The 23,742-nt window shown below is 36.7% G+C and overlaps 1 protein-coding gene across 2 annotated transcripts; it reads right to left on the bottom strand.

Moving 5' to 3' along the window:
* Positions 1 to 1,723: 1,723 nt before the first annotated feature.
* Positions 1,724 to 22,837, bottom strand: LOC144633261 (uncharacterized). Of its 2 annotated transcripts, XM_078492104.1 has the most exons (15): positions 22,561 to 22,837; positions 18,107 to 18,152; positions 17,678 to 17,734; positions 11,474 to 11,602; positions 10,772 to 10,851; positions 8,090 to 8,158; positions 7,938 to 7,992; positions 6,505 to 6,540; positions 5,950 to 6,012; positions 5,606 to 5,635; positions 5,191 to 5,220; positions 4,811 to 4,852; positions 4,609 to 4,638; positions 3,869 to 4,144; positions 1,724 to 3,139 (listed from the first exon to the last, which is right to left on the bottom strand). In XM_078492104.1, the coding sequence occupies exons 1-15, from the start codon at positions 22,711 to 22,713 to the stop codon at positions 2,574 to 2,576; spliced, it is 1,662 nt and encodes a 553-aa protein (XP_078348230.1). In that variant the 5' UTR covers positions 22,714 to 22,837; the 3' UTR covers positions 1,724 to 2,573. The 2 variants fall into 2 exon arrangements, with proteins under 2 accessions (XP_078348230.1, XP_078348231.1); XM_078492105.1 differs by lacking the exon at positions 5,606 to 5,635.
* Between the last annotated feature and the right edge of the window lie 905 nt (positions 22,838 to 23,742).

The following is a 23,742-nucleotide window of genomic DNA, read 5'->3' as shown; positions in this document are numbered from 1 at the left end:
TTCCACTAAGATTTAATTATACATGCAGTTAGAAACATTCTTTAAGGTAGTAAGGTGGGGGAGTCATAGAGATGTCATGTTCGGGAAGCCAGGGAAGAATAAGTGTTCCTTTTCTTCTTTACAGTGTTTGCATTAGAGAGCGGAATTTAATTATAAGGGCTTGGGCTACGGAGATTGAACTGCTTCAACTGCCGGTCCGTTCGTTTGTGGGGCTGATGGAGATTTGTTGAAATGGAAATAGAGTTGTTTCTGGTTGCTTTCGTTTTACTCCATAAATTATCGATAGAATATCATGGCACTGTTATGCGTTCTCTTCATGCCTTGATTATCCTGTTTATTGTTATTTGCATGTTTATACTGTAGATGACAAATGTCACCAATACTGGGATCTCTTGCTATCCTTCGTGTTCCCAATATTTGTGTGGTTACTGCCAACAATTAAATAAAATTAGCCCATGCAGTACAGATAACATGACTTGTTTGAATTTCACAGAAAGAATCGACGTCACAAAAGCGACTAAAGCGTAAACAAACGCAGTCCACAACAATGCGTCACAAGCACATTAATTCATCCCAGTCTCTTGAACATTTTTTAAAGAAAATAAGGATTTTTGCAGCGCCAAAATCACTTAATTCTTTTTAGAGAAGTTTTAACTTTCAAGTCGTTTTATTAACAAATAATAGGGTAAAATGGCGCAAAAAAAAATTCGCTTCATATGCACTTTAACGTATTTCAAACTTTATTTTTAAATTTAAAAACATTCTACATAAGGCAACTATTAATAAACTATAATGCATTCATTTGCTCATAGAACATGTATTTTATAGTTTTTAGCGTTCTTGACACCATTTACCCAAGTTTAATTATCCACTAACACAACATTTTATTCCGAGCAGTATAGAAAATTGTTACATTGCCATGATCACTTATTTACTACACAGATATATAGTTCAACAATTTTAAAAAAGAAGAAAAAATTTAAAATGATCATCTGAAATAAATATCTTGGCCTCAATTTGACCGTAAATAGCAAATATGTACAATATATATCTACAGTACCCGAGCCGACTATTTTAAAAAAGCAATATAAACCGAGAATGAGCTGTCTTTCAGTTTTAGCATAACCCAGAGACTGATTTATTCAATAAAAAGTTCAGTGGAAGTTGTTTTGTTTACATTTTTTGGGGTGATTTAAGCACTTTTGCTCGCGCACAGTCCCAAGACCGCGCTTGTGTAGCCAATCAGATTACGAGTTTGCCAAATTGTCGGTCACTGGGTCATGCTAAAGTTAGTTATTTGGTGCTTCCATCTCTAAACCCCGTTTTTAAAACGTCCGTGCAACGCATTAAACACAGACATTCACACCGTTTACTTGTTTTTGTTCCTTTAAACTCGCTATTTCAATTATAATCTTTTTTTTTTTTTTTTTTCTCTCTTCTTTTTTTTTTTTCGCGTGCTCGCCGCGGGGGCTTTGTTAAATAAATCTTTATTTTTTCACTTTCCACCCCCCCCCTTTTTTTTTTTTTTTTTTTTTTTTTTTTTTTTTTTTTTCTATTTTTTTTTTTTTTTTTTTTTTTTTTTTTTTTTTTTTTTATATTTTTAACCTCTAATTTTTTTTTTTTTACTAATAAATAATAATATTCGCCAAAAAAAAACAAATTTAAATCCCCCCGCGCTGCGCGCGGCCGATTTAAAAAACTCGCCCGACTACTCCCCAAATATACTCCACTCAATCCAATTACTATTACTAATCTTGGTAAGGTCAAATCGCGAACATTATAAGTGACCTTTTTTGGAAACGGTCAACAAAGTACAAATCACATCTATTACAAGCCAACTCGCAGTATTATGATTAGCCTGCAATTAAGGGCAGACAATCAAAATTACGATTCATTTTGTCTTCAACCTCTTATGTTATACAAATATTTTTAATCGATTTTCATTTCAGATCAAAGCAAACTGGCTCTAAGCCAAAGCAAACTTTTCCTGCGAAGTATTTTTCTCATAGTTATCAAAATCATAGTACTCAAAGTGATTTTTTTCTTGGACAATTTTGTCCAAGGGGGGCGTTAGGCGTTAGCCTTATGTGAAGGACCAACCCGTGAAACAAGGCCAGACCACGACACAAGCAACGCCGTGCCGTACTCGCTTCGATAAGTGTGTGGGCTCTTTAAATAACGTCCCCTGCAGCTGCTGATCATATACACTAAAGATACAGGAGACGGGACCTATGATTTATCGTCCTCATCCGAGAAGACTAAAACATCTAATCATATTGCAAATGCAGCACGATCTCCTCAGTTATTTTATTCTCTAAGCATTGATCTGGACTGCTGTGCGCATGCGTACGGGTCTTGCCCAGGCCGTAGAGAAGTGTCGTGTGACCATTGCATTCACTGGTTTATTCCCGCACAACAGTCCAGTGCTCTACCAACTTAGCTAACCGATCGACGGTAAAATTTTGTCATTAGACAAGGTAAATGCCCGTGTGTCTCGCTACCTTTACAATCCATCTTATGAAGCGGTTGCATAACAGGAGTTTCTCCCTTTGAGTAAAGTGTCTTTCCAACAGCTATACATATGATACCGTTGTATCAGTGCTGGTTGTGCTGTTAAGCCTGACAAATGAATTTCTTACTTTACGTCCAGTGGCATGGTAATTATTGCAGGTGTTGTTGTTGTCTTCATCCTGCTCTGCAATATCGTTCTGGTTATCGGAATTCACTGGGACCTCAAGAAACCTGAGAAGTCTGCGCACCCAAAAATGTCTCTCCGCTACACTGTGATAGTCGATAACACTTCTTTCGTGTATTCCTTGCGGGAGTTTATTGAAGTCGGTTCCATCAATTCTAAACACAACTAGACAGTTATCGTTTTTGTTCAGAAGTCGATAATTGACGAGGTTTAGCTCATAGGTACAGTAATCACTGTTCACAAAATTCTGTGAATAAACTGCTATAATTTTGAAGCTTCTATGTACGCTTTCCGCCATGCTCTCCGTGAAAGGCTTTCCAGGTGTAAAGTCTCTGTAGTGAATGCAGCACCTTAAATGATATCTTTCCTCAAGGAGATACTGGAGCTTTTTCATCATCATTTCATCCTCCTTGCTGTATATTATGAATGCGTGATAATCAAACCCTAACGAAGTTAAGAAGATCAAAACTATTTCAGCTCGTTTTGCTTTCAAATGATTCCTACTTCATAGCAGTGTCTCCTAAGAATTGCAACATGAAAAGAGGGAAAGTCTCGAGCCAAGAGGCTCATACTGCCGAAGCTTATCCTGGTTTCTGTAGCATTACGTGGCTAGGAATATTTCTACTCCAACCCCTCCCCCCCCCCTCCCCCCCTGAATGGGATGCTAGTCCATCGCAGGGAAAACATGAAAAGAAGTCTTGATATATTTGCGAGAATTGTGAAATATCTATACAAAAAAGCCGGGTCGCCAGCTTCAGTATTTTGATTATAATGTAACGAATTATAAAAAAAAGCATGACAGAAAACTTATTTTTGTTAGGTTTTGAAGGTCACCTTCGAAAGAAAAGCAAACTTGGAAATCTTTTCCAGCCAAACAGGTTATTAGGATGAGCGTCGATGTGTTTTGCTAATTAGGGGTAATTTAAACAGTTTCCTGCCCAAAATGCATTTTCTAAAATAAATGTTGTATTTTTATCAAGATGCCTCTCCAATGTTGGGCAGATGACCAGTTGGCTATTTACATAACACGGCGAAAGAGTTGATCTTTAGACTGCTGAAAACAAAAAAGCGAAAGAAGCTGCGTGGACCTGCGCAGGAGAGTTGCAAACAGAGTTTAAAAAAATCTGAATGCAAAAAAAAAAACATACAACAAAAGGAATGCGAATTACAAACCTGAAGGTACAGGAAAGCTCCCCCTACGTTTTCGCCGCGCGTACCAGAACATACATTTCAGGAACCCAAGGACAAGAGCAAGTCCTAGCACAATCCCAGACGCAGCTGCAATTGCCACATACTTGGGTGTGTGATTAGGCCCTGCATGAAGAAAAAAATAACTTTCGTTATTTATCAGTACTCTTTTTTCATCACTCGGAAACAGCTTAAAAACATTAATAAAGTGCTTGCCTTTTGTAGCCCTGACGTTTATACTTGCAAAAGTCTGCGTTGTGCCTGGATAACAAAAGAGATGCATAAGTACGTATTACAGTAGTTGGAGGCTGTTAATTGTGTACGTGGCTTTTTTGGAGGCGCGCTTGCCTAATAGTTAATGCGCGAACTCCGGATCAAGCAGTATGGGTTCAAGGCCTGGCCGAAGCACTGCGTTCTGTTCTATCCAGGTGTATAAATGGTTACCGGCGAATTTACTGCTATGGCTAACCCTGCGATGGACTAGCATCCCGTCTAGGTGGAGTAGAAATACTCCTAGCCGCTTAATGCTAAAGAGACCTCCGTCCTAATCATGGCCACTAGGCACAAGAACAGGCTAACTTTTTACCTGCGGTGCTTAAGAATCTATCTAATAATTATACCAAGAAATATTTGAGATGGACAGTAGAATTAGGTTTTTGGACAAATTGTTTTAAGAAGAATAAACAATCACAAAAAATGATATTTTTAGCTAGAAGTATACTCACTTGTTTTTTCATTTGTTGTTGGAAAGATACCTAAGTCAGCAAAACAAAATTAAAAAAGCATTTTTTTGTTAGAAAAAAAAAGTGATATCGATGAGATCTTCGTATACATTTGTAAAATGTCGCTTTACCAACAAGACTGCGATAGGCTGATAGCCAGCTATCAATGGCAATAGAAGCTAAACGAAGATAATCAAATACTTGCCTTCCTTAGGGCTAGTTTTTTTACTTGTAAAATATGTTGTGCCTGGATAAGAGAACAGACGCATTAGAACCTATAGCGCAACGAGGCGTTGGAGGCAGTTTCATTCATAACGTGCGGTATTTATCATTGATATAATATAAAGAATTACTCCGAGAAATACAACAGATGGAAGGGAAAGTAGTTTTACTACAAATTGTTTCTAGAGGAACAATGAACACAAAAAACCCGCGCGCGATTTTCAACCGGCTTCTCGGTGTTTGACTATCCCAATGAAACACACTCTCTCTCTCTCGTGTTTGATATATTACTTGAGTTTTTATTTGTAGTCGGAAAGGCAACCTAAGTCTGCAAAAGTATATAAGGTAGGTAGGTATACTCACTTGAGTTTTTATTTGTAGTTGGAAAGACACCTAAGTCAGCAAAACAAAATTCAAAAGCAATTACAAAAAAAGGAGGATCAGTGAAATAACGTTCTCAAACTCATTTAAAATTCATCAAGTTAAAACAAAGAAAATCATAACCGTGAAGAAGGTTTGGATACCCGGTCTTAATATGCATAGTTTTCTACGATTTAATTTCTCTGTTCACTCCGAAGGTTTTGTTTCGATTGAGAAGATATATCAAACACTCGAGACAGTGTTTTTATCGGCTCTCCAAACACCTCGAATTTCGTCAAAAATACACCGCTGTGCGTCGTATTTTCAACTCCCTTCTTGGTGTTTGGATATCCCAATGAAACACTGTCTCTCGTGTTTGAAATATTACTTGCTATTTTTAAGCTAAAGGTATACTCACTTGGGTTTTTATTTGTAGTTGGAAAGACACCTAAGTCAGCAAAACAAAATTCAAAAGCAATTAGAAAAAAAGGAGGATCAATGAAATCTCACACTTGTTAAATTGTTGCTTTACCAATAATACTACGATTGGCTGATAGTCAGCTATCGAATTAAAGTCAACAGAAGCCAAGTGTAAGCAATCTAAAGTTTTACTGCAATCTAGTCCTAGAATATGGATAAATGATTTATCTATGTTTCCTTTTTCTCGGACAATGCTACATGGTCCCCCTAACGGCATCTTAGGCTTAAAACATAAAAAAAAACTTTTAGAAGAAAATCAAGAGTAGTGAAAATCAAACTTACTTGTTTGAAAAGGTGTAGTTGGAGGAGCTGTGGTTGAAGAGGAATTTAAGTCAGTATAATTGGCTGAAAAAGAAAACATTGCAATATTTTGTTATTATCCTCGAAACATTCTCAAATTGGTCTATCGCACATGGTGACAGAACTACAAAACAACATTAATTGTGGAAAATTCATTTAACTTTTTAGCAGATACAACCAAGTTATTCGATTCATATAGCCCATTAACTCTTTTTTTATTGAATGTGTAATTAAAAAATCAAATATTTATCTAATTTCTTGACGTTCTCACCCGCTGGATGGAAAAGGGAAAGTCCGACCCCCCCCCAAGCATTGAATGCAAACAAATTTTAAAATATTTTGTAACATCTGAAATAATATCGATACTTGAAATTTTGACTCCATCTGGTGTCATTGTTATTTCGGTCGCAAGTTGATCGATTGCCACTAAATGTCAGTTAATGTCGTTACAACACCATTTGAGAACAACAGCCTTAGAAATAATTTCAAAGCTAACCACTGACATGCTTCCAAGCAGACATTATTTTTTTTTCTCACCTGTTGTTTCAGCTACTGTGGATGGCGTTGGTTTCGCTGTGAGAATGAGAAGTAAGTCAATTTAAACACGGCACGACATAAGTAGTCGGGTTTAACTTGAGTTTATCAGTGGTCATATTTTATAATTAGGCACAATTATACCAATGATTAGCTGAGTTGCTGCTTGTAGAGAATGCAACAATTTTTGTTGCCTTCGGGCTCAGTTTCGAGATCACGAAGCAAGAGGAAGGGAGGGGGAGAGGAGGAGGTAGAGCAGTGCTCTCCTCTGCAGGTTAAGATAACGTAATGTGATTTGATGTGATGGGATGTGATGTAATGTGGCGTGACGTGACGTGACGTGATGTGGCGTGACGTGATGTGATAGATGGAATGGAATGGAATGTAGAAATTAAACAAGAATTTATGTTATAAAAGGAATGATTCCCCCATATTTCACACCATTCTTGTGCTAAATGCAAATTTGTACTTTTGCAGTCATGGAACTTTGTGTAGTCAAGCGACCCCCAAACAAAACATCCTTGAAAATTGTATAAAATCAAAATATACCATTGACAAATACATGCCATGATTTGCCAACGTTTTGATAAAATGTTCTAAACAAAAATAAAGCACATTTTATCAATAGCTGACATAGAGAATACACTGGTTGTTTAGCAGTTGTTTACGCTTTGGTGGTTGCCTGACAACTGGGCGTACGTAAGAATGGCCAGGCCAGACCACTTTTATACTGATACTTCTTTTCTTATAATAATGTAATAACCTTTGCAGTATGTCGTTAAAACTTCCCCCGAAATATTTAAAGGAAGATCACAATTTTTGTTTAAATTTCCACTGTTCCTTGACTAATTTGATGATCTCCCAATTAGTGATTTACGGTAATTTGTCTAATCACCATTTTAATTTAAAGCGATGCCAGTAAGCACATTTGGTTTCTGTGACAACCAGAATAAATAAAATCTCGACAGCTTTTCTTGGAGTTGACAGGTTTTGATGTGGTTTATTTTGTTCTGCCTAAAAAAAAGTTGAGCCGTGGGCATAATTATTTGATTGTGCCTCACTGATATTCATCTTGTACCTATGGGCCACCGTACTTTTAATATTCTTCCTGCTTATTTACCAGAATAGAAATAGTGTATTGTCCAGTAAAACTAAATAAATAACTGCAGGAGAAGTTCCGCTGATAGGTTTGCTTAAATCTAAGATTTTTATCATGCGACAATATGCTCGCTTCAGAATGCTTGAGCTCCACAAATCAGATTTACAGAAGAAGAAGAAGAAGAAGAAGAAGAAGAAGAAGAAGAAGAAGAAGAAGAAGAACACGTTTTGAAATAAATTGTCCTTTTCTTTTAACCGACCTTGTATATTCTGGAGATTACATAAACATTTTGCAATAATTGTCCATAACATCAAGTAATTAAAACTCAATAACTTACTTGGTCGGTACGAAGGTGTCTTTATTTTTTTGCTACGATAAGGAAGACCTAAAACCTTTAAAAGAGAGAGCAGCATAAATGAATGAACGATCTTACGAGCAGGTACTATTCTGAACTAAATTGAATTGATTTAAACCAATCTTAAATCTCACCAGAAGGTAAATAGGATCCGGATAGGTGTAGCCGTAAAAAGAAATATTTATGTCGAGAAACGTTTGATTCTGAAACAAAAAGACGTAATTAGAAACAAATAATTGTAACTACAAATGGTTAATCCTTTTAGGCTATAAGGTTAAGGTTATTAGGCTATTAGGTCTTAGGTTATTGGGGTTTTTCCGTTGATTGTGTGGCATCATTTTATGGAACAAAAAAATATATATTCCCGTGTGCTCTCGAAGCGTTATTTTCTATCAACCTGGCCTGGCTACAAAGTTACTAAACTCTGAGTTTTTTCCAGGTTACCTGAATAACAAAACACCTCAGCTTAATATGTGCAGAAACCCATAAGGGTTGCAACGTACAACGCGCGCACACAGTGTTTGAATATTCAGTTTTGCCAAGTACCATATTTGGAAACACGAAGAGTTAGTACGCAAATGCTTTGCACACGTTATGGCACACGCAACAGAATTTTTGTGTTTTTTTTTTTTTGGTTTTCCGACTACTTCATGAAAATGAAACCAGAGAATTTAACTAAATTTAACTTTATTCAACCAAGCTTGTTCAAAAACAAGATTTCGCCATCGAGCGCGAGCTAGCACGCGCTGTGAATTTAATCCAAATATAGTAATTTTGATTGGTTAATTGTCTCTCGTGGTTTTCCAAATATGGTGCTTAGTGTAAACAAATGTGCAAACGCTTTGTACAATGCGAATCATAGGGAGTTGCAAGTTTTAATCTTTATGGTTTCTGATATGTGCTAATGCATCTCTCTCCTCCACAGAGGTTCCCGATGGGGCTTTCGCTATGAAAACCCGCTGGGTAAGGTGAGTGCAGGCGCATAAGAAGTGAGATCCATTGCTCGGGGAACATCTGCCAGAAGGTTGTCGTTTTCTCAAACATCCTTGTCGTTTTCTAGTACATTGATAAATTTCTCAGCCCTCGCCGACTTTGACAGCTTGAAATTCGGCAAACATCAGCGCTAAGTGTGTTGCTACAAGTAGCTAGGGCTTTCCACAAGTTGCTCGGCAACTTTTTGGCAACTTTTCATGTTTCGAGCAACTTTTTCCCCTTCGAGCAACTTTTTCTCTCTCGAGCAACTTTTTGCATTTTAAGCAATTTCCAGACCGAAGATCTCCGAAGATAATCCAAGTGTTGTTCAAAGGCGATACGAACGTTTCCGAAGATTTACGAAGTTTGCCGAAGATTTTCGAGGAACATCTGAAGACGTTCCACCTTTCGGCTCATTCTGCATATTAAAACATTACAAAACTCGTCACAAACATGACGTCATCGATATCATCACGATTTTTCTCAGTTAAAGAATTCCTTGTTATTTAACAAATTTTCCCCCTAATATGTTGTTTAGATACTTCTTTTGCTGTAAAAGTGCATAAAACTGCTTAGAAATCTTACTCTCAAAGGGAAATTAGCATATATTTAGAGAAATTCTCTTGATAAGAAGCAGCGTTTTGGATTTTTTGGAGCAACTTTCGAGCAACTTTTACTATCAGAAGCAACTTTTTTGTATTTTTGGAGCAACTTTTGAGCAACTTTTTGAGAAATTACGGGCAACTTTTTTGGAAATCTCGAGCAACTTGTGGAAAGCCCTACAAGTAGCCGGGACTGCGTTTTCTGCGAAGAGTTATCGTATTTACCGAAAAAAAGCAAAAATCTTTGTATCCGAAGGCCCCCCTGAAACCTGTGGGTAGTCGTGTGGGAAGTTTGTTGTTCTACAGGGGTCAAGTATCAAAGAATCGAGGGAGACTTCAAAGAGCTTGACTCTTCCCTCTCGAGGAGATATCTCTTGATGATAAATATATTAATTGTGTTTCGTGCTTTTGGTCTTCAATTCCTACATGTTGCATTTCGCTTTAAGCGTTTACGAAATTAATGTCTTTGATCGTTTGATCGTGTTACAACAACAAGCACAACAACAACCACAAGCATTTTTTCGTACAGGAAAAAAAAATGTGGGAGGGATGAGTGCATGGTTCCTACACAAGTTTTAGCAGCTATGTACGACTGAAGAAACGAAAATTTAAGCTTATGCTTCGATTGGTTAAATTAGCTCGTACGGCAAAGAATTGAAACTTCGCTCTCGATCGACGATCGCCCACCTAAGGATCTGTTTATACAGTCGTATCCAAATTTAACATTCTTCAAAACAATCTTACTTGTTCTCTTCTCTTTCAGGAAAGAATTAAATCCGTTTTTAAGAGTTTCAGCTGCTAGAAGGTTCCTAATCGAATCCTTAATTTGCCTGTTGAACTTCTCGTTTGCCACACAACAAAACAGTCTAAATAAACTACAATCTTTGTGCGAACAACAACCTTTCCACATTCTCACGCCGGCATATGAACACGCTCTTGTCGACTCTCCTTGTGTATATCGCGTAACCTCAGAACATGATGTAGCAGCCGTTTTACTACATACGGCAGTAAGATATACTACCCCCGGTGAGGAACACTTATAAAAGGTTACCTCCCCCTGATGGCGGCCATATTGGGTGTGGTATCTGGCTGAGGCTCTCGCAGCCGCTCTCGCCGTTTTTTTTTTTGCCCGCACTCACTTCGTTCAGCGGACAATCCCCACCGAAAACCTCACTGAGAGCCTCTGCGGAGGAGAGAGGTAATGCATATAGTTTGTACGGTTATTTAGAGGCCGTTTTTTACCTTTGTCAGCTTAGTGCAATATACATTAGCATCATCTTCAAATGCTAGGCGAATCAGTGTAGCATAGTATCCAGAGAAATCTAAAATGATAAAGCAAAAATGAGTGTAATATTAATGAATTCAGATTTTGATACAATGAATTAATAAGCCCTCTTGTTGATTAAAATACGCCGTTGGAATATCCTGGCAGTGTCATTTTTGATCATTTGACGTCGCTCGATTGTTTCTGTCTGTCTATTGTTATTTAACAAGAGGCAACCATGTGATGGAAATAAACTCACAAATAAAAAATGGCCGCACGCAGGAATTATATAAGAAAATTGTATAATCTTTTCGTAATCAAGAGTAGCTTCCCTATAAAATGAGTCCATTTTCACTTTTAAACATGGTTAGTTTCCTCCTGTTTTTAACAATTCTAACAGTAGTAGTACGTTAATTAAACTAACAACGCTTGAAGACCATATATGAAAGAACCAATCAGATGGCGGATTTCCAATAAAACATGGCTGATGTTCTATTTAATTGAGTTAGAATTCGTTGAGTTGCAGCGGCAGTCCTTTTTTTCTCTGCAAACAATTCCAAATGACAGACTCTGCACTCTTTAAGTTTTAAAAACCTCCACTCGTGACATTTGGAAAAAAAATTTTTCTCGTTTTTTGCATACTGAAACGACGACACTAAAGTCGATATCGTATTACTCACCTTTTAAAGGAGTCCATGACACGTTGACATACCAGTGGCTGGTATTTCTGTATTGTCCAAAAGTTACTGTCACTTTGGAAGAGGTTACATTATTAGGCGCCGAATTGCCTTCCGTCGCGCCCACACAATCTAAAGTACGTTGACAAAAATTTAAAATCAATTAAATATATCAAAACTAATGTATGGTATTTTGGACAATCTGATTGGTCCGAATTCGAACTAAAGTTAGTTATTTTTTTTTATTTTTTTTTAATAATTTATTGCAAACAAAAAAAGAAAAAAAAACAGCTACATACATGTACAATGTGTCTGAGCTTTAAATACAATACGGTACTTATTTACAATGCTTATGTATAAAGCTTGCTCATGTTAATTCTTTATCAGCTAAAATTCCTGTCCTTTCAAACATTACGTTATTTACAGATGCAAAAGCTATACATTTAAGACGAATAAGTATACAAAACAGAAAAAGCGAGGTAAACAAAAAACTTCGTGACGAGTACAAAGACTAATTACGGACAAAAGGAAGCAGAAAAAAAAAAGAAAAAAAAGAAATAATAAAATAAAATAAATAGATAAAATAAAGTGCCTTACGAAATTTCACCTAAAAAAAAAAGACTTAGAGTTGAATTTGAGACTTTGAACTACTTTTTTCGATAGATATTTTATCTTTTAGAAGGGCTTGGAAGGTTTCGAAGTGGTAGTGTTGTTCATCTCTCGAGGCAGTGTAGATATAATATTTGGCAATGAGTACACAGAGGTTTAAGCCAAGTCGTAAAGGAAAGTTAGTTGTAAAACCATAGATAATGTTTTTCTCGTGTAGCTCAATGGAATCGTCATGTTTGACGTTCCACCACGTAGCAAACGTATTCCAGAAAGTCTGTACATTCGGACAAGAGACAAAAAGATGTCTCAGGGTTTGCGTTTGCGTGCATAGGTGGCATTTATCATGGTCCTTGATTTTATCTCTGTAAAGGATTGAATTGGTTGGTAAAATATGGTGAATAATTTTGAATTGGAAGATAGCAAGTCGAGTGTCTTTTGTTACTTTAAAAGGAATATCGTAGATAGCGCGTATTGTGCTATCGTCCAGACTCAATTGCCTCATTCTTCTTTCTGCGGTCGGAGTTTCAAACTTTTTGTTTATAAGAATTTTGGTAGCCACTTTGCATGACAATTTACCGATATCTATTTTCTGGTTATGATCTGATTTGCGCTGCGCTTCGTCAGCAGAGCTTTTTAGTGAACGGATCCAGCTAGCGGGTATGGCATTACATAAGCCACAGTACTTGAGAAATGTTGTTTTGATTTGGAATTTAGTGTAGAAATCATTAAATGTTAAGAAGTTGTTTCCACAGAAAATATATTTGATTCGGACGACCCCCGATTCGTGCCATTTTCTATAATACACGGAGAAGCCTTCAATTTTGATAAAAGAGTTGTTCCATATGATTTCATTAAGTATTTGTTCTTTTGTTTCTGGAGAGTGTTGATTAATAGTCTGCCAGATGTAAAGGACGTCCTTATAAAAGTCAATTGGAATATCTATTTTAAGCGATTTTAGGTCATAGTTGCATTCGAATAGGAAAGGTCCTCCTAAATGCTTTAAGTACGATAACGATATGTGACTCCAGCATGCATTAAAATTGCTTTCATGTAATCTTCGTGTCCAGGAGACCTTCAAAGCTTTGGTAATGATATCAAAGTCCGGTAGATCTAAGCCACCTCTTGTTTTTGGTCCTATCATTGTCGTGTGCTTTATTTTTGCAGGTTTACTGTTCCAAACAAAATCGGAAATGGTCTGTTTTACCAAGACTGGAAAGTTTGGCGGAAAAGACAGCATTGATGTGTTATAAATGAGCTGCAGGGATTCAAAGGCAAGCTGGAGAAAGCTTCCACGGCAAATACTTTCCTCAAGAAAGAGCTAGACGACACGAAAAAGAAGCTAAAACAAACGAACAGTTTGTTAGACGAGCAGATCGACGACTCCCAAAAACTGTGGGACGAATTTGACGCATTAGAACAGTACACACGTAAAAACTCTTTGGAAATCCATGGAATACCAGAGAACCTTTACACTGACCCGGAAAGCGTTGTCCTGAAAGTCGCCAGCGCGATTAACGTCGCCATAAAGCCTGAAGAGATAGAGATTTCACACAAATTACATCGTGCCAAGAAGGGACGTAGACCAATCATCGCGAAATTTTGTAGCCATAATACGAAGGCGAAATTATGCAAAGAAAGAACTAAGCTAAGAAATGTTAAAGTATCCGACATCTTTGAGTCCTATGCATCTGCGATTGAAGCACGGGAAGGAATTTTCATCAACGAAAACCTAACAGCATATAGAAGGCACATTGTTGATAAGGCGTTCCAAATGAAGAAAACTAAGATCTTTACTAGCGTTTGGACACTAGATGGAAAGATTTTTGTGGAATGCTCGCCTGATGATCGACCGATAAGGATCCTCTCCGAAGAAGACCTTGAGGACTTTGGATGAACTTTGTTATGAAACAGATTTTGAGCGGAGGCAGCGGTCACGGCCGTATAAAGCTAGGGTTTGTTTATAAACTGCTTTACTTATTTCTTTCCTTTCTACAAAAACTATTACCTTTTTGGCATGCCCTACCTCGTATTTTATATATGTTTTTTTGTGATTTATTTGTTTCATGTTCTCGCTTTATTTGCAAACACATCTCAGCTTTTTGTGAGGCGAAAAGTGGATAAATCGACTGGAATCGAAGTAGTATTAATCGATTTTCAACGTCTAATGCTAATTATCTTAGGAGCTTATTGTTTTGATCATGTAGTTAATTCCATAGTTGTACCACCTTTTATAATCTGAAATGACAACTCCTTTTGTAGCTAAGTTTTGCTCGTTAAATGTCAGAGGTATAAACCAAACGCGTAAAAGGAGGCAGCTTTTTCGATGGCTTCATAACAACAAATTCGACATAATTTTTTTTGCAAGAAACGTATTCCACAAAAAGCGTTGAAACTGTTTGGAAATCAGAATGGGGAGGTGATGTTTATTACAGCCACGGTACAAATCATTCCAGAGGAACAATGATTTTATTCAATCCTAAATTACCCATTCATGTAGATGACATCTTCGCAGACGAGAATGGCAGATTTTTATTACTCAAAGCAACTGTTCACGATACTGAATTTCAGCTGTGTAACATCTACAGCCCTAACAACAACACTGATCAAAAAGATTTTTACTCAAATTTACTCAATATTCTTAAACATCGCTCAGATCGCAAAATGATTGTCGGCGGCGATTTCAATTGCGCGTTAACACCCTGCGATAAAATTGGCGGATCCAACATAAACAAGAAGAATAACGTAATTAGTGAAATTAGAAATTTATGCAGTTCCTTGAAACTCCTTGATGTCTGGAGGTGCCAACACCCTAATCAACAACAATTCACATGGCGAGATAAAGCTTTCAAAGTACAATGCCGATTAGACTCCAGGATGGTTTCTGAAGATCTCAAACCTCTCGCTTTAGACACGAACATCAAAAACTCCACTTTAACAGATCATTTTGCTATCACCCTGACAATCCAGTTCCAAGACTATGTTCGAAGAGGTCCAGGTTTCTGGAAAATTAATAACTCTCTTCTAAAAGACAACAACTTTATTGACCAACTTTCAGAAAAAATTCCCCAATTCAAAGGCAAGTATAGCTATCTTTCGGACAAAGGCCTTGCTTGGGACATGATTAAAATGGAAATAAGGGGTTTTTGTGTTCAGTACTCTAAAAGAAAAAACAGAGAACGCAGAAACATTGAAAAAGAGCTCTCGGGTCGTATGGAGCGCTTAATGAAAATCTTAGAAACGAACAGATCGAAAGAAAATATCTTAGACCTTTATCGACTTCGATCAGAATTAAACAAAATTGCTGAGTATAGAACTAACGGTGCTATTATCAGAAGTAGAACCCGATGGCACGAGCATGGCGAAAAGAATACGAAATATTTCCTAAATTTAGAAAAAAGGCAACATTCCAATTCCTTTATTGCAAGACTCAAAACGCAAGATGATCAAGAAATAACACAAGCCAATGAGATCTTAAAATGCCAAAAGCATTTCTATACGGATCTTTACACCGCCGTACCAACCGATAGGTCGTATGACAAAACTTTCTTCGATGATCCAAATCTTATTCGTCTAAGCGACGCTGAAAAAATCGATCTCGAAAAACCCCTAACGAAAGAAGAATGCTTTAAAACATTAAAAGAGTGCGCAAAGAACAAATGCCCAGGAAGCGACGGCCTCTCAGTAGAATTTTATCTACACTTCTGGCCACTACTAGGTGATGAGATGGTTTCAAGTTTCGATTATGCTTTCACGCACGGAAAGCTAAATATAACCCAGAAACAAGGCATTATTAAAATAGTGCCAAAGAAACGAAAAAATAGACTCTACTTAGAAAATTGGAGACCGATATCCCTTCTCAATATAGACTATAAAATAGCAGCCAAAGTCATAGCGAGCAGACTATCTAAAGTTCTCCCAAAAATCATAAACGACGATCAAACAAAAGACTTATACAAGATATAATGAAAGTAACATCTCTAGAAAACATTCCCGGCCTCGCCATTTTCATCGATTTTAAAAAAGCTTTTGACTCGCTCGATTGGAACTTCTTAAACAAAACCTTGCAGTCGTTTAACTTTGGACCTTATATTCAAAAGTGGGTTAAAACCTTCTACACCGACATCTCCAGTTGTGTCGTCAATAACGGCTACGCGTCGGAATTTTTCCACCTTCAAAGAGGCTTAAGACAGGGATGCCCGCTATCAGGTATCCTCTTTGTCCTCTGCGCTGAAATCCTGGCCAATGCTATCAGAAACAATCAATATATCAAAGGTATAAAAATTCACGACAAGGAATTTTTAACTTCCTTGTCGTGAATTTTAAAAAATTTCGCAATATGCTGATGACACGACTGCCTTCGTTTCTGACATAACCTCAGCTGAAAAACTGTTTGAGATACTGAACGCCTTTCAGCTCTCTTCAGGACTAGAAGTCAACAAATCTAAAACCGAAGCAATGTGGTTAGGTGCTCTCAGACACAACCCTGAAGTTCCTTTAGATATTACTTGGCCCTCAAAACCGATAAATTCCCTTGGTATTGACTTTACCTACAATGAAGTCTCTTACAAGAAAAACTTTGAACAAAAATTGGCTTCAATGAAAAGCATACTCAACATATGGCTTCCAAGAAATCTCACTTTGTATGACCGAATAACTATCCTCAAAACCCTCGGGCTATCCAAACTCATTTATAACTAAAGTTAGTTATGAACATTATGTTACAGCTAATCCTAATCTCAAAACAGATATATTAAAACTATGAAGAATAACAATCTGTTTTCGTCTTTCATATTCAGTTAGAAATAGTTCTCATATTGTGTTAAGTATTCCAAGACTGATGTTGCCTTATTAGTCAAGAAGCCGTTTGCTTAAGGCCTTATTTATAAGATGGCTGCCAGTGTATTGTGTTCTCTGGTCAAGTTTCCTAAGATGGCTATTGATGACACTTGGAAATTTATGGTATAATATGGTACTATGAAAAGTTTCAGTGTTTTGGGTTAAGAGGCTGCAAAGTTTAAGAGAATTGCATGGAAAACACACTCAGCGCTGTGAAGCCTCGTTTTCATGTTTTTGGTAATATAAAAGATTATAGCTTTTAACCCTATTCAGGCTGGGAGGTCCGCGCTGACTTTGAACGCTTATACCTCTTTCAAGATTTAACCAAACGTTGCCAAACTTTGCGAGTTTATCTAAACTTTATCTGGGAATAATTTGGTAGGATAGGATGTGGTGTCAGGAACTTGGCATCACCATGGCAACGGCATTTTGACAGGCATGTTTTCCCAAATTTGTAATTTTCGTGTTTCTATTAATGAAAATTAACTTTAATACAATTATTTTTACCTTTTTTTACGGTTTTTTTTAAGGCACAGTTTAATTGATTTGTGTACTTTGCAGTAACTTTGGTAACTTTTGGACCTTCACAGAAGGTCCGAAAAAGCCCGGTCTGAATAGGGTTAAGTACCATACACTGATTTACTTTGACTTGATCTTAAGTACAATTAAAACCCTTTTGTTCGTCAGCTGAGGACAGAAAAATAACGGCTGTTTAAAGTAATTGCAAGGGTCTGAAATGAAACACTATATTTAAGAGCTTACTAGAATATTGAAATAAGGATCTTCGTTGGCGTTGTATGATTGTTAAAGATTGTCGATCTGTCAAATAAAAAGGAAAAATAAATTCGATTAATAATCTTGGTATTTAGGTAGGTCAGTTTTTGTTTTTGTTATGGTATGTTGTGACTATGGTACTTGTTTTGTCGTTTCCGGGGATTTAACGTTATACCTCTCAGTCTGTATATAAATTCAACTCAAATAAGCGAAAACATATTAATATGAAACAACAACTGCTCTAAAGCAACTTAGCTTGTTTTACGGCAGAAGAAATCTTACTGTGTAAAATTTACATAATTAATTTTCGATACCACGTTTCTTAAAAAAAAAATATTAATTCTAAAGCATATTTATTCGAAGAAGCGACGGGATCGGAAGTGGCATTCTGTTGTGCTAATGAAGTAATGATTTTACCTTTTCTTCTTTTCAAGCACTGATGACAAATGTGGGATCTTGAGTCCTGCAAAGTAGAAACTAATTATTAAATGAAAAATCCATGGTTTTACAAGATATCACACAACATATAACATTACATTACATTGCATTGCATTACATTACATGTGTTGCGATATGATATAAAATAAAGCAATATTCTTATATTTATGAGCTTTTATGTAGCAGCAACATATTATATTATTATTTTACACATAATAATGGTTTATTTCTCAGCATATCTACACACAAGTAAATGTTTTACATCTGTGAAAATACCGTTACCAAAATTATCAGTAACAGTGTTCAGTAAAAAGATTTTTAAGGTGGCTCCTAACCTACCCATTAATCTAGGAGCAATACACCGGTGTATAACTCTGTTACTCATCGGTTTTCGTTTGTGCTTTTCTCTATGATTGACACTAACTATGTTTTTAATGGATAACTTACGTTAAAGTACACATTTAAAAAACGCATAACACATTTCTGACAAGCAATTAATAACGGACCAACTGCGTATAACTTCGAAAAAAGTTTAAAAAAAAACGGGTTTGAAATTTACCTAAACGAGGGTTGATAATTACAGAAAGAAGAGTTGAAGTTAAGAGAGGAAAGACACTCTTTTCTTTCGATTATCAAAATGTAAATTCTCTTTACCTGCGCCATCATTACGTCAACAGCTCGTACTAGTTCTGTGTTTCTATAAACTTTTAGCAGAATTGTTGTTTGTAGAAGTACGCCTTTAATTTACTGCGCGTTTTATTACTGATTGTTTTCTAATACTAAATAAAAATCCGAAATTTAAGTTTATAAAAAAGGTTCTTGATTGCTGTTAATTTAGATCCGTAAAAAATGTAAATTTCTGCTTCAATTCCGGTCAAGTTTTGCTTCTTGTGGCATTAGTAATCTCAATAATTCAAAGTCTTGCTAAAATATGTAATTTCTTTAGTTTGCCTTAATTTGAAATATTTATCTTTGTCGGGCTTTGAATTCAAAACACTGGGACATGTTTTATCCGGTTGCTATCTATTTTCCGCTTTTTTTTCATTTTGTACATTAAGTGCGGTAATGAGTTGTTTGCATAGATGCAGCGTAGCGCCCGGAATATAAAAGTGTAAAACTTTGTAAATATAAATTACAGGGTTTTATATGCCCCACTAGTCACACACTGGCTATTTAAGCCAAATATAAATATGGCAGGTAAAAAGAGGCTGGAGGAGAGGCTGGTAAAAGGCTTTGTTATCAATAAGTAGAATAAACATGCGGCTTGTTGGGGGTTCCAATTATCTCCAAAAGTGGGCTCAAATCGAGCTTACTTTTGGAACGAAGAGTGTCGATTTTATCTGAATTTAAAACATTGGAACATTTTACCTGATCGGACATGTTTTATCCGGTTAGAACCTTTTTTCCGCTTGTTTTTCATTTTGTACATTAAGTGCGGTATGTATTGTTGCATACATGTAGCGTAGTGCCCGATATAAAAAAGTGTATAATATTGTAAATAAAAAAATACAGTAAATACTACATTGTATATTTCTTTAATAAAATGTTGTATTTTTTCGGTATTGTGAATAAAACATATAAATAGTAATAGTAAGATGAAGCATTATATTGAATTAAACAAGTCCGAAATTTTAGGATTTGTTATGCCTCACTAGTCACACACTGGCTATTTTAGCCAAATATATGCCGTACGGAGGCTGGCAAAAGGCTGTGATATCAGTTAACGTAGCCGAATAAACATACGGCTTGTTCAAGGTCCCAATTACCTCCAAATGTCGTCTAAAATCGGTCTGACTTTTGGAACGAAGTGTGTCGATTTGAATAAATCAGCATATCCCTTAACACTTCCTGTCAATTTTCCGAGAAACTGCTACTTCAAATAACAACTAATTTATTTGCATGAATTAGAAAAAGAAGAGTCTAGAAAACGGTGGGGCATGAACAAAGTGAACTGTTATTTGTTTGTTTGTGACTGCGTCAACAATCTCGATGTGCGCAAGCCCTTCTGCGTTGTACGTAACTTGTCCTGGACGTTTTGAATTTCAGTATATATCGATAAAATCATGGTTCTCTTGTCAGACATTGCTTTGTCTTGGTTGTTGTTTTGAGCAAAGAAACAAAGCCTGAATAATTAGCGCATATAAAAGAACTAAAAAACACTTCCATTAAAAAAGCACTTCAGGACAGCTATAAAACATTTATAAAGACTTCTTATCACTTTTTTCACAAATGCTCATGTCACTCATGGCCGCCAACAGCCAGGATTTTGAAGATATTTGCTTGTTGTTGACAAACTTGTTTTTGTGTGCAGATCACGAAACGTCATTTTTCACATACTTCTCTCAGCGTCTCGTCACCTTGAAAGACCTCCAAATCATTTAACATCAGCCATGTTTAATGGACGATTAAATACCCACCACACCTGTCCCTTTAAGCTAGCAAATCTACTACAAAAAGATGGTAAATAGTGCGATAACAAAATAATGTGTACGTGATCTCGCGACAAAGACTCTTGGCAAGGTATGCGCTCTTGAAAAAAACGTGATCGACCGTGACAGCCACCGAGTATCGATACTTCTGCCTTGATACAAAGTTTGATCCAAAACTCGAAATTTTGTCCCACGAGATGCACACACACACACTCATACTTTGGTTTGGACCGGAAATATTTACTCTCTGGTTCAAACTTAAAACGATGAAGACAACAATGTGTCGGGTTCAGTGCATTTGTTGATTGTTTTTCGCTGAGCAAACGTTTTTCGTATGAATGTTAATGAGACCGCAACTTGTGCCAGAGGCACTTTAGAAATGTATTACCCGCAAAACTTGGTATACTCGAGCTCCACCGACAAAATCGACAGGTTCCAAACAATTTGTAGAGAATCTAAAAAGCTGTATAGCTAAGAATCCAACCGCCAAACTGTCAGATGACACCGATAGATTTAACTTTTGTTATTAAACTATTAAGATATGTAAAATATAATCTTTGTAAACAGAATTGGTAAAACAGTAACCCTGTGGAGACTTTGAAAAGTTTTAAATTTCATCATCCGTAGACACAAAAATATCAGAGTTTATTGTCCATGTAAGATCGAATGTGTCCCTTTTTCGAAAATACGTACATTGTTTCTAAAATGTGGTTTTTGTGGCTTTTTGTTATAATTATTCAACAGTTATAAGGACAAAAAAAGTTAGTCAATTTGGATTAAGTCCGAGCCTCACAAGATCAAAAAAACCGAAAGTGCCATTTTTATGCGTTTTTATTAAAAAACACGCATTCCAAAGGAGGCCTCGAGTCGTTTAGTCGAGAGAAAACGGCAAACAAAGGTAAAAACAGGCGCAAATAAATACATTTATCACCTGATTTTGAAAGGTCGACGAATATTAACAAGGTAACAAACAATTACCCATGCATTCAACTCAGCAGGTATTCTGTCGTAAACAAACAGCTCGGAAGCACGAAGGAACATGAAATAATGCAGTTGCAGTTCGTAACCTTCGCACATCAAATTCAGTGGCTAACCGATCACGTTTTATGTTAAGGGCAACTGTCCTTGTTTATTACAAAATAATGTTATATTGGCTTCTCCATTAAAATTCCAATTGACTTATAGACAATTTGATAACAAGAATGTTCATATTTAAAATTTTACTCCTGATCATTTGTAACAGTTAGGCATATATTCATTTTCATTTGATTTCAGATTTCACGATTCAGTATGAATTTATTTAATTACATTTCCTACAGAATTACCTTTCTCGCTTTACCAAACAGGAATTCTGGGTGAACGAAAAACCTGACAATTAAAACGGTATATCGGATTGCATTTAGAAACGCAAATTGCTTAATGTTCTTGATCGGCTGTGTAGTAATCATGACGCCCCATGACTTCACCCGCTCAGCTAATTCGAAGATTATGTGCACATAATTGAGTCATAATCCCTCTATTTCTCTGTTTTGGAGTCAATCATGTTACCACTTATTTACCGTGATCTTAACCCGAAATGAAGTATCCAACTTTGAGGTCTAAATTTAATACGATCCGAACTAAAGAATCTTCAAGGAAAATTTCCATATACTAAGACTCGCCGAACATAGAATGTAGAGAACCAGTCAGTATTTCCGCTTTAAGTCGATATACGTTATATTCTGATCGATGACAACAGATGACAATATCGCCAAATTCCCTCCCGGAACTAAGTCAACCTGTTTGTATGTTTGCAAATATACCTCTCGTAAGTTTTCCATCGGCGCGATTTCGAATTCTAAAGATCGCAATTTGGAATACTCAACCAAGTTATATTAAAAGCGATTTTTGCTGGTGTGTAAGAACTCTCGTCGTCATCTTGTCGATGACAAATAAAAGTAGTTACATAAATTGCCCGTTATAAAAGCACCTTAATTGCAGTGCAGATCTGCAGTGCTTACGTACCTGAACTCCTGTTTTGGATCGTTCTTGTCGAGCCAGATCGCAAACACGAAGGCATTCTGCTTGATCAGAAAAACTTTCTTCAGATTCCTTGATCAAAGTACACAGGATAACAGAAAGCAGTGCTACTGAAACAAAGTTTCTTCTTGCAGGCATTGTTCCGTAGTAAGACAGTCTTTGTTACGAGTGCTGCTGTAGATTCAGTCGACTTTGGTTATGAAACCAAGCATTTTGCCCTCTCCAGAAAAGCTACACAGCACAATTAATCGCTTCGCCCAGAATGCCCACTCAGCTGCTTTGCATTGTTATGATGCAAATTTGACAAAATATCGCTCAACTGTGAAAAATTCGGAATTTTTATCTAATTTTATCTTTTCACGCTCGAGATATGTCATCCTGTTTATGCCCAGAGCTTGCTAAATCAATTTTCGCTGCAGATTGTTATATAACCCCTTTCTTGACGATTGTGAAATTTAAGAGTGGCTTCAAGAAACTATTCGACAGTTTTGTTTTTATTATAATTTTTTTCTTATACCATCTCTTCGGTTCACAGTCCATCGATTTGGTAAAGAGAACTTGCACACCGATCACTGTAAAAGGATTCAAAGGTTGTCTGGGTATGCTGTACATAAAGAAAACCAATACAGTACCGTCGTCCCAAATGTGGCCTGTCATTTAAAGGAGCAAATCCACATTCGCCTGATCCCGCAAGATTGTCGAAATAAGATGAAAACTCGCTGAGTTACACAACTGCACAGCGCAGTCAACCGTAAATCTCCCGCCATTTCGTTTTAAGTTTAGTTGAGAGGGAATGGTGAAGGAAATTAGCCAATTAGTTTACTGGGGATTGTAATTTTACCAGGTAGATGCCTCGTTTTGCCTCTTACTAGTTGTATTATAAAATTACGGCCCTGCCTATGAGTGCATCCAGCTACTTGTTGTGGTTAGGGACGGACCGTTGTTTTCTTTGAGGGGAGGGGGGGGGGGATGGAAAATTTTCCTCCGCAAACTTGTTTTTAGTTTATGCACCTAGGCAAACATTTTTGTTTTCGAAATACAAACTATTTTTTGTCTTTCTAGGCCCTACAAACAATTATTTTAAATATTTTTCATACCCATCCCTCTCCCCTCCAAAAACATCATGATCCGTCCCTTATGAACGTCTTCCCCAGGCTAGATGCTGAT

Source organism: Oculina patagonica, chromosome 12 (genome assembly GCF_052425735.1).
Source record: "Oculina patagonica isolate OP01 chromosome 12, crgOcupat, whole genome shotgun sequence".
NCBI classification, from domain to species: domain Eukaryota; kingdom Metazoa; phylum Cnidaria; class Anthozoa; order Scleractinia; family Oculinidae; genus Oculina; species Oculina patagonica.
Note: the sequence above shows the minus strand (reverse complement) of the source record. Positions and strands in the feature narration are given on the sequence as shown.